The sequence below is a fragment of the Anticarsia gemmatalis genome, chromosome 19 (assembly GCF_050436995.1).
Source record: "Anticarsia gemmatalis isolate Benzon Research Colony breed Stoneville strain chromosome 19, ilAntGemm2 primary, whole genome shotgun sequence".
NCBI classification, from domain to species: Eukaryota; Metazoa; Arthropoda; class Insecta; order Lepidoptera; family Erebidae; genus Anticarsia; species Anticarsia gemmatalis.
In genome coordinates this window covers 7,721,828-7,733,898 of record NC_134763.1, presented here as the reverse complement: position 1 = coordinate 7,733,898, position 12,071 = coordinate 7,721,828, and the positions used below count along the sequence as shown (strand labels likewise).

General features: G+C 33.3%; 1 protein-coding gene across 4 annotated transcripts in view; it reads right to left on the bottom strand.

The window, feature by feature from the left end:
- dsx (transcription factor doublesex) overlaps positions 1-12,071 on the bottom strand; it is a 223,875-nt gene that overhangs the window by 147,401 nt on the left and 64,403 nt on the right. For 2 of the 4 annotated variants that reach the window (XM_076126781.1, XM_076126780.1), the window contains exon 4: positions 10,125-10,907. The exons of 1 other annotated variant lie outside the window; for it this stretch is intronic. Coding sequence is in view for 1 of the 3 variants with exons in the window: in XM_076126780.1 (XP_075982895.1) it covers positions 10,835-10,907 (73 nt within the window). In the remaining 2 variants the exon portion in view is untranslated. Of the gene's footprint in view, positions 1-10,124; positions 10,908-12,071 lie in introns of those variants that run through there. One more of the 4 variants, XR_012959917.1, reaches the window with a different exon arrangement.

Below are 12,071 nucleotides of genomic sequence, written 5' to 3'. Positions count from 1 at the left end.
TTACGTCGTTTTACTGCCGGGGCCCCGGCCGTGTATCGTCTTAACTTTATGTGCGATTTAAAATTTTTAGAGATTTTTATAACGTTACCCCTTTTATGACGTAGGTCAGGGATATTGCTACTAAATGCAAATAAAGCTTGTTAATTTTTTATGGTTCATTTTTATGACGGATAATAATATTATTGTTGAAGTCACGGCAGATTTTGTGCTCATATTTGACATTAATTTCCGGTAGAAATGTTTATATATGTTAATTTGTGCGAAAAGTGGTTCATGCAAAGTGTGAGTCAGCTTTCTTCACGTACTTCTAAGAGACTTTTATTAGTCCTTTATTACGCTCTAATAGTTCTAGAACTTGAATGAGTTTTGATCTTAGTAATGCGAAAAAACCTGATATGCAGAACAGATCTTTAAAATTCACCAACGTTTAAGTTAAAGTGATAAATATAATTGATGAAATAACTCGATAATATACCTCCAATTACCTTCCTAATAAATTATAAAATAAGCGTATTAAATACCTAATTAATTATAAATAACATGTTTTTAGCTATTTTTATACTTAAAAACAAGTTAAAGGGTAAAAATTTACAAACGCATAAAAAAAATCGAGTACAGTCAGCTACAAAACTCGTTTACCAACCGTTTGGCAATTTTATTTGTATCTATTGAGTGATGGTTGTTTTCAATACCCAGTTTGACATCTTCAAAACCTCTTAATATTTTTTTTTATCAGCATGTTTCTGTGTTCCACAGCAGAGCCAATGCTACGTCTTTATAACGATTTTTCTATTGGTACCTAAATTAAGATAGAAATTTAACACGTCAATCAATATCAATTGTTTTCGATGGAATAAAATGCATGCTACTATATTTATCGACTTTTGCATTTGACTGTACTTAAATAAAAGACGGAACCCTAAAAACGGTCTCTTCTACCATAGTTTTTTCAGCTTAGTTTTAACTTCGTTTATAAATCGGCTTTTTAAACTATATCAAAGGTCACATATACACGACTACAAGTCTGTAGTGTCGGTCTGTGCCGCGGTCTGCCTCAGGCGGTGTTCGCGCTTCGCTCTTTACTGAATACCATTGCGTGATATTTGTAATCTGTTTTGTACGAACCAACCTCTTTGTAATGACAACCTATCTATTTCCTGACCGCCTTTATGATATTTTATTTCAGTCACGATTATTTTCTGGTATAGATTTTTCTTTGTATTCTTATTAGCTAGTAAGTACTTAATGGAGTGTACAAACTTAAGACACCTAACTTAGCTGTTTATAAATATACGTCACCTGTGGAAATTTCAACCTCCTATTTTTCGCCTAAAAAGCCTGACGGCGACTTGCAGGCTTCGTTTACATTAAATCCGGGGTCGGCAACTTTGGACTTCAGACTCCTTTAGGTGCATGAGCAACGTCGAACGGAACGGGACTGACGCGACGTGTACCTCTACAAACTTATTTTTTTACTCTCTAACTACCATCATTTTATAAAAAATGGTAAACAAATTATAATAAACTTGTTGTAGCTTATGCACCAGAATATCGGTTATAGAAGTGAAGTGCAAGTGGGCTGAGCTTTTAGTAAAATAAATTACACTAGCAAATCTAAACAGAAATTAAACTCCCCTGTCTCGTCAGTGTACAAACAAAACAACCAACAAATTAATTTGTCCATTGATTGTTTTCCAAACGTGGTCAATCAGTGGTCAACACCCAAACTTCGTCAGACTGACAAAACCACAGGAAAATTTACAACACATACAATCTAAACTCAACTTTAAATATAAGACATACGGTTGAGAATTAAATGGAGATGAAGAACCGTCCGAGAGTCCGAAAGTACACGAGTGGGGCCGAGTGTAGCCGAAGTAGAAACTTATTTAAACGATTGCTAACAACTGTTGCTTAAAGTTAGCAATTGTACAGTTTGCAAAAGTTTTGCTTTGTTGTGTGGAAAGAGGACTGTTTTGTACCCGCTGAAATATTCTGTCGGCAGAAACGTTCCAATTAGTAGCATTTAGCATATTCGCAAGTAAAACAAACTTAATATTAACATTTAAAACAATCATGACATTTGGAACAGAAAACTTTTTTACACTTTGAAACTAGTTTCAAGAGTAATTGTAAAAGTTCTAAGAATTTAGCGCATAATAATATAGAGTAATAATAAAAGGCAAAGAATGCGAACACGCATTTTAATTAATAATTTCCTCGAATCGCTTGACATTTTGACGTCCAGGTACGAGTTAGGTAGTGTTTAATTTTAATAGTAAACATATAAACTTAATGTTAAAAATATTATGCCGAGTAGTGGGAATAAGACAATATAGAAGAAACTGTAGCTTGATTCTCTACTACTATCGACTACCGACAACCGGCTAGCTATCGAGAAATTTTACACGAAAATCTTTTTAGCGCCTCTACCAGGCTCCGTAAGAACTATTTTGGCAGTACATTTTAAATGACAACCTCTCGATACTCAAGAATACAGACTTTAGAATATTGCGTTACTAGTTAATTATTGTTATTATCAGGATATACAAAGGTAGTTCATAAATACTATCCTAATCTACGAAGTAGATTTATCAACTTTACTCAATAAAATTTTGTATCTATTCGGTTGTGTTACGCATCCATAAAATAGTACATCAATGTACCTGTAACGTATTAATTAACGCAGTTTCATTAGTCCACAATTGAACCCTTTTGTAACGAAACCTGGATGTAGCAGTAATGGAATAGTCAGTAATTCCAGTACTATTGAATAGCAGATTGCTATTTATCAGTAAGTTATTGAACTGTAACACCGAAAATAAATTTCTGACCCGTTCGAAAGTTTGATATATATTTTTAATCTTATACGTAGTTCTTTATTTTTTAAATGTAAGTTACGATTTTGTTCCCGGGTCTTTCTCTATGCCAAAACGACACGAACTTAAAATTATTTGACAGAAAAATCAGGAACAACATTTTGCCCGAACCGGACTCGAACCCAAGACTTAGCACTACCGCCTACGCCATAGACACAATAAAATTAATGTATGATTTCCTTGCGTTATATAAATAAGTGTTACAATTTCACTATTTTTTTGTCACTTCCAGAAGTCTTACATCTGTGTACAATGCGTTTGACATGAAACTAACAAGTGTGGTCCAGTGAGAGGGGTTTTTAATGGGACGGACACCCTTAATTGAACACCTCTTAATTGTTTAGTAAAATACAAAATAAGTAATTGTATAGTGTCTCAAACATTCACGAATTTGTTATTGCTAAGTTGATGATTTTATAAAATCCTCCGTGGCACAGTGTTTAAAGTGGCCAAGTCATTCAAGACGTCGGGAGGTCGTGAGTTTGATTCCCACACGGAACAAATAATTGTGTGATCCACACATCACTGTTTAGGGTCTGGTTGCAAAGTCAGTAGAAACTTATGTTCAAATATTTTGTGGACCCTTGTCCCTAGGGCCCGGCTTCCTTTTTCCCCTTTTGACCTCAAAAATTTAACTTGAGTTCTAAAAGTTGTAGAAAAATTGAATTTAATGAAATTTTCATCGTAAAAAGCAATTTAATGGTTAATAAATTTGTTTGTTTGTGTGAAGTAGATATGAAAGTTTTGATAATAACTCGAGTGCTTCGGGTTTGTAAAAGTGATTCGTCTTGTAAAAGTTTTTATGGGAGAGTTTTAGTGTCCCCGGAAATTAGGCTACATAGATGTAAGAGATTAGGTTTATGTATTTCCCGTAATTTTGGAATGTCTTCTCTGATGTTATAGAATAGTTGGCGGTTTTAACCCCTCCCTTAGCTAATATTTGTTCGAAATCTTTATATATATAATTCTTCTGTAAGTGTGTATGTCACTGAACTTCTCTTAAACAACTGGACCGATTTTGATGATTTTTTTTGTGTGTAATCCCCTTGATCTGAGAATGGTTTAGATTCACAATTTTGTCCGCTGGACTATGTTCTTTTAATTAATTTTTAATTTATTAGACAGGACAACGTCTGTCGGGTCCGCTATTATATGTATAAATATTTTATTCCTTTAGTATCTAATACTTAGGCTACGTTACCACTGTTCTTTAACGTACTTTTAGTGTCCGTACTCAGAAACGGAGACTTCGTTTAGTACTTCGCCTGCAGTTATACCTTAGAGTCTCTGAAACTTTTACAGATACACAAACATCAGTCACAAATTCAAACCACATTGGGGTCCCAGACATTTCAATATTCGGCTCACACAAATATTTGTTCCGTGTTCGAACCGACATCGCATGCGTACAGTGACCATTGCATTACGACCGCATTAACCACTGTACCACCAACATCGTTAATTTTTCAGTGAGTTTCTTACGTTAACTGTAAAACAGATTAAGTCTCATTCACAGTTACTAACTGGTAATCATTTACACTCAAATAATAACATAAACAGCGGAAGGTGTTCAAATTAGCTCAACCTTGGGCTCTGTCAACCGGACGAGAACAAATAAACACAAACTTGTGAAACAACGATACTACTGTATTAACTAATAAATATTAATATTCCTATAATATAATGGCACTTTGTTAGGAGGAGGACGTCGGCAGGAACTTATATCTGTGCTAGAAACTGCTCGCGATATGTCCGCGTGAGACGATTTCCCAGCGTAAAAAGAAAGATATGTGTTAATCTAGGTTATAAGCTATCAGTGTAGCAAATTTCATTAAAATCCGCCCCGTAGATTTTTTGTGAAAGACTAACTAACATAATAATATATCCATAGTTACAATCTTTCGCATTTATAATATTAGTACGATTATTACTAGTCCCGCGTTATTGAAGCTTTTGCTTTCAGCTAAGTTTGAAAGTCAAGATAACTAAGTTTGATTTGACATGGATCTGGATATCAAGACAATGGATGATCATTGACTTGACCTTATCCCACTATAAGTAGGGTCAGTGCATATTCTGTTCACTTAATATTTAACTGAATATAATAGAAGATCTTATCACACCCAGAGTAAGTAAGTAGACTATTCCCGTCGGGAATCGTTTATGAAAACTTATTAACATAATATGGCAACATAAATGTCGTAAAACACAGCAATATAGAATTTCTCAGAATACCTATGTTGCTTTGGCTGTTGGCATAAAATTAGTCACACGGCAAAATAAGCAATGAAAATTGTTTAAGCCCTTGAAGCTATACACGATCTAGTCGTAAAACTTTATCCCTGTCACTGTCGCACTGCTGGTATAATTGTTTTGTGCGAGAGAGATGGAGATACACTTGCAACATTGTAAACAAATGTCGATACCGGAATAAGAGATGGCAATGTGCACTTTAATACGAATTATATATTGTTAGGGCTGTCGCAAAACGTTATTTGAAGACGATTTAAATCGCTCGAGGGGGGTAATTTTTATCATTAAGTAATTTCGATTTATGATTAAATTTATACCTCTGCGTGTTTTAATTGTGAATTTGAAACGGAAAGCGTGAAGTTGGTCGGGAAGTCATTAAATTATCATTGTAATTATTATTTTAGTATAAGAATATATGTGTTCCTTTGTACTAAGATAAAATGCATGGTTTGTTGGACACGCAAACTATTCTAAAGTTAAGATTACTTTATTTATACCTATTGTTGATGAAATCGTCCCTTTTGCGATGCACGCGCAGAAATACTTCATATTTATTGTGTATCAGCTAAATAATCAACAAAAAGCAATGCTACAACTATTTCTAGAACGATAGAAAAGTATAACGTTTTTGGAAAAATCTTTTCCGTCAATTAAATGATTATAGTAAGATAATATGGATGTGAATGAGGCAAGGACAGTTTGTAACGATCGTAGCAAGTGACTTCCTTTTATCTCTACCCTATGAGAAAAAGGCGTGATTTTACTTATGTATCTTACAAATGTATAATAGTTAAATTAAATATTCTGTTTAAAACCTTGCACTTGTAATCAAGGGTAAGGACAAATGAATTCAAGTAGCATAACACGTGCACACGCTATTTTAATCGATTATTTATACCATTCGTGTTACATGATCCTATTGCTTTGCTAATATCGTGCGACATGCCATAATTAAACCACATGAAGTAAACATGTGTGTTTGATAGCGTATTTAGCATTTGTATAGTCTAAGAGGGGATTTGTATTTGTTCTGAGCCTGGTTGTAAATGTATCTATATAAGTATGTATTTAGAAGTATATAAGTATGTTTATCAGTTATTTGGTTACCATAGTACAAGCTCTGCTTAGTTTGGGATCAAATGACCGTGTGTGAGTTGTCCAATAATATTTATTTATTTATTATTTTTCCGAGGAAGTTTACTGCTATAGTTTTCGCGCTTTTTCTATTAAAAAAAATAATTGAATCTAATTTGAGGTCCGATTTCTCTATCGATCGTTCGATATTAGATATCCATCAATTATAGCAGTTGTTGTTGCAGCAGCAACTTTGAGTATGAAACCCAAAAAACTACTTCAACACATAGTTACTTTTGCACGTTCAGCGACGATTTCTATAGAAAATATAATTTCCATAACAAAATCGTTGGTAACACGTATTAAAGGATGTTAACTAAGTATAAGTTTATCATAGGTCGTGTAATAACTGGTCTGATTATTAATATGTTAGTGTACTGATAACGCAATTATGATACACGTGGAGTGAGGTCACTGTGTAAGGTCAAAGGTCACAGCATGACCAATGTCTGTTTATTTATTTATGATAGATTATTACTAGTACTCCACGAGGATGGCCGAAGGTTTCAATACAAAATAACTAGGTATTTTTTATTGTATACCAAACATTGTAGAAAATCACGCCTTGTTCCCGTAGGGGTAGACAGAGACCAAAGAACGCCACTTGATACGATCCTTATACATTATTATTACAAACTTCCCTTGCTTCATTTACGTCTATACAACTTGTCGAAATTATAAGACTACGAGTACTACGTTGATTTTATCATTAATTAAATACTCTAATAGAAGAAAAATCGTTGTTGTTTTCGATAATAATGAGTCATAAGTTAGAACAGTGCATCAGTTTATAAAAAAAAAACTTACTTTTGTATCTTCACGTTAAATTACTTGCATGAAAAATTATGAATAGGTAACAATCTGCGGTCAGTATAAAAAACCCCATTAATTTGTGGTATTATTGCTTTTCTTTCGAAATCTGAGCATATTTAAATTTGTTGGTGACTACGCACGATTAATTTATTTATATCAACATTTGGCTATTGAAAAAAATGGCCGTGAATTTCTTGCTAGCTTTTGCTCATAATGCTTTACTCTCTTTCCGAGCTAGTGGCAGATTCAGTAATTGTAACAACTATCATAAGTGTTATCATTTGATCTAAATCAATAAAATATTTGATTTATATTTTTGATTTTGATAACTTTAAGTAAAGTACGTGTTAGTTATTATAGAAATTTCTATGTTTACCAAAAGCCTAAACACGAAAAAAGACAGCAACGATGTACAACACATTGTCAATACCCACAATAATGTAACAGACCTACCGCAGTCAAGAAAAAGGCGTTAGCAAACATTCTATTTTGTTTCTAACATAGGGGATACGGGTAATCTGTTCTGTGGTTGTAAAAAACCACCTAACAGAAATTATAATTTACTGCAATGTTGCTTACTGCTTCGCTATTGGTAGATACGTCGTTTTACCCAGTTTTACTGCACCTAGCATAATTGAACCGCTTCAATAGTTTTATTAGTGTCTTCGAACCACTGTGTGCTGTTTACTTAGACACGAAGATGGTACATTAATATCATATTTAATGTGATTTTTATGTGTCATAATTGTATATAGGTTCGCGTTTATTGATTTAGATTCGTAATGTTTGAACATAGTAATTAAAATGTTACTTTTTGTTGCTACGTAGATAATTTATAGAGAATTATTCTTTTAACCATGAAGGTGTAACTTTTTTACAAATTTAATTGTTCTTTACTTGTTTTCAAGTCCGTCATATAAAGATTGTAGTGTACAGGTTAATGATGATTACTAAAAATGTGGAAGCCACATTTCAAAAAATCCTATACTGTTATAATATTATAACTACTCCGCTTTCGTTTAACTACGTACGTAACCTTACCGTAGATGAGACATTTTAATACACTATTTCATTACGCTTTACGAATATATTAAAAATAGCGCCCAGTAACATTTAAATCAACCACAATAAAATTTCATGAATATGAATTTCAAAACCTCGCTCAATACAAGAGTAATCAACCCACTGTATCAAAAAGTATCATCATTGAATATCTAACTCAAAGATATCTACACAACAACTCACAATAAAGCAATTAATGCAGAAATAGGCCGACAGACATTTTATATAGCCCACAATCGCTAACAACTATACATGTATCTATAACATAATTGCAAAATGTTTATAGTTTTTTCTCGGTATACAGATATAAATACGAATTTTGCGTACACGTTACTCATTACTGCGAACCCCTTTTACAACAGACGCTATTAAAGATTTCCATTTAACGTTTTTACAGTCCCTAATTGTAGATTATAAAACTGTAAATGTTATGGACGCGGCCTTAGTTGCTACGGAAGTGTGAACGAGGGCTAACGTTCGAGGCGGGGAACTAATAGGAATTGTATATCGACTTGGTTATTCGTTTGTGTTAGGCCTTGATTTTAGAAGTTTTTTGTGCTGTATCTTTAACGTAGCGCGATTTTCTATTTACAAGAATTTTGTTGCTAATGTACAGTAGCCCGATTTCCTATAGTCGGTACTATCAAGTATCAAAAATTTTACATTTAAAATGTACTGACCAAAATAGTTCCTAAGACGCCCGTTAGAGGCGCTGATCAGATTTTGTATGAACGTCGAGCAGCGCCTCTTTTTTTCGAATCTACTACATGTGATGATCTATTTTCCATATTTTTTAATATTAACTCGATAGCTATTGGTCAGAAACCTTTCTTGATGTAGAACAGATGGCCGATTGATCGAATCGTATATCGCGTGGCTATCGATAATTTTTATACGCAACATTAATCAGCGCCCTTAAAGTGTTGCAGCACAAGTAATTTTAAACGTCAACCTTTCGACACGATACCATCGAATTCTTGTCACCGGGAGTCAATACACTCCTTACAAAGTAACGCCATTTATTTATTAAAACGTAAAAGGAAATTCTTAATAAACACCCATTATTGAACCCATCAATATCGTTACCTTGCATTTAAATTAAAAAGTGCGTATTTAAAATAAATACCCTAGAGTCTGGAAGTAGTAAGGTTGCTTAATAAATGGTCAATTAATGGGAAGTGTTGTTGGTCATTTGTTGTCCGATTTGTTGTCCGTCGTGGAGGTTGGAAGGCGTGCCTTCCTCCCATCTTTTTATTTAAGTACAGTTGGAAACAAAAAAGCCATATTTTATTTATGTTAAGGTTTGGTGGCCGAGTGGCAAAAACGGAATCCTTATTTATGCTGGACACGTGATTGCTTCAGCATATCCTCTTATCGTAAGAGGTCATTTAGAGGCTAGTATTTTGATAAAACTGGCATTAAGTTTAGGCCAGTTTAAAGAGCTTATTAGCTAGAGATTCACACAACACGCTTGTTGATGATTGATACCAGCTTAAGTTTTCAAATTCTATTAAATGAACTAAAATATGGTTAAATTTTGTAGCTACATATTAAAGTAAGAAGTTGTATATTCGTGCCTAACTGTACGCTAATTAATAATATTTATAATTTTAACTCCCTATTACATTATTTAAGATTGAATGATTTCACGCCTTGGTTTTAATTAAGATAAAAAGATAAACTAAAGTGATACATAATAAGATGGTATACAGTCTTATGGAGGACATCAAACAAATTAATAACATTTTATTTTTACAGAGCAGTTTCGATTATATTCCGACGACTCTAGTAACTCAATTATAGAGGCCTGGAATTAAATATTTTATGAAGTTAAAACAGTTTTTTGACACTAAAGTGATGTCATTATGTCGATAAAAAGTGACAAGCAACGACATGTCACTTAAGTTATATGTTTTTGATATTAATACATTTATTTAACAGTGTTCTACAAATTGCATACTTACTGTTATTTGTTAAAAACTTTAATTAAATGTTTCTACTTCCAAATAGACGTAAAAATGCGAACAAAAGTTATTCGCATATAAAATCATTTACAGCCGTCGTAAATAACGTTTGGCCTCGTATAAAATCTGAGTCTACATTAATATTTACAGTGTGGTAGTTAAACCTCATAGTTACAATATAAGCTCGCAACTTATAACGATTATAAAATATCCTCGTAAAGTCGAATAAAAGAGGTAATCGCATACATTCCTCCGCCCCGTAAAAGTAATAAAAACTCACCATCGCATAGCAAATTGTCTTATATCATAAGTAGTATTTTATTTTATGTGTGAGCACTAACATAAAATAGTACTTATAGCTTTAGTACTCCAGTTGGCGTGTTCCAATTGAAACACACGAACGCTTTTAACTCATTATCTTTATCTTCGATGATTTGATATGACTATAAGTAAAATTGTTGCCATTTCATAACACTATATTAAAGACCATATAAGAAATAAACAGTTAAAAAGATAAGTAAGAACGTTCGTTATATACTTAAGTAAAAAACGACTCAATAGACACAGTATTGGTTGTTAACAGTACAATGCGTATTGGATCGTTGATAATAATACAATTGGACTCACCGATATACCGTAGGGAGCAATAATAGTGTCCGTTGTCGTTCGCAACACATAGCATCGCACAGCATGCGTCCACACAAAACACGGCACTTGTAAAACAAAGTATCATTCGCAAAATAACTTCATCGACGACGATAGTACACCACTTATATTAGTATTATTAATTTCCAGCATTTTCCTACAAAAAGAAAAATAATACTAAATAAAATATGAGATATCGACACTGCACAACACTACGATGGTGAAATTCGAATGTCACTGGTTAAATTTCGAATTTGGCCACCCTCGTCCGGTCACTGTAAAGTTGAAATCACGACTGGTTAATGGTGATACAACATATCAGATTCCGCTGAATTCACCACTTATCGGTGCAACAATTTTGTCGTGGCGTGTGTGTGTGTGTGTGTGTATCGAACTGAATTTGCAATGTATCACAATGTACGCGTGTGTTATGTTTGTTAATGTGTGGCTATTATACCGTGGCAGACATGTCTGCGTTTCCCGCCACCAATGGCTTCTAGGAAGTCCGCTGATGTGTTTTTCTTATTAGTAGTAAAGGATTTGCATTCAATTTGTAGTTAACACGTGGACTCACGATTCAATCAGATTGAGTTCTACTGATATTTAAAGGTGATTTACATTTCATTTTAAATTTGAAGTATGTTACTGTTGATTCATAAATATTTGTGCCATTATAGTGGTCATAAAGCCAATACCGTATATTGATACTTAATTTAATACTCCAAATCTCAAGTTAAATATACTCAACAAAATACAAACAAAATTAATTCGTTTCAAATGAAATTCAAATAAACGTAACAGCAATTAAAGTTTATTATTCTAATATAACACATCTTAGGGTACGTTTTTTATTTAAGCGGAGCTGAGCAGAGCGGAGAAAATCGCACCGCGAATTGACCAATCACAGTGCTCGAAATCGGCACCCCGTATCAGTAAAAGCAGAGATAATAATATATAGGTAATCCGCTCTAGCGCTAACGCACCCCTATGCGCCATTGTCACGCAATTTATTTCTAAAATACTCTTGATTCCGACAAATTTAATTAAGACAGACGTAAATGACAATTAATAGAGTTAATATTTCAGTAAGCATTTTTATGTGTCAGTAGCACGCAATTCGTCTCTGTATTCCTTATTTAATTTTCTACATTTTATATAGTTACGAAAATCAGTGTTTGCTTACTATTGAAATAGACAAAGTAAGCTTTTTAGATTGGATCCCTTATTTGTTTGTAATGGGAGCTTATGTTTATAAAGATTGAAAAAATGCATATTTATTATATCAAAATATACTTTCATATGGGATTATAGCATGGAAGAG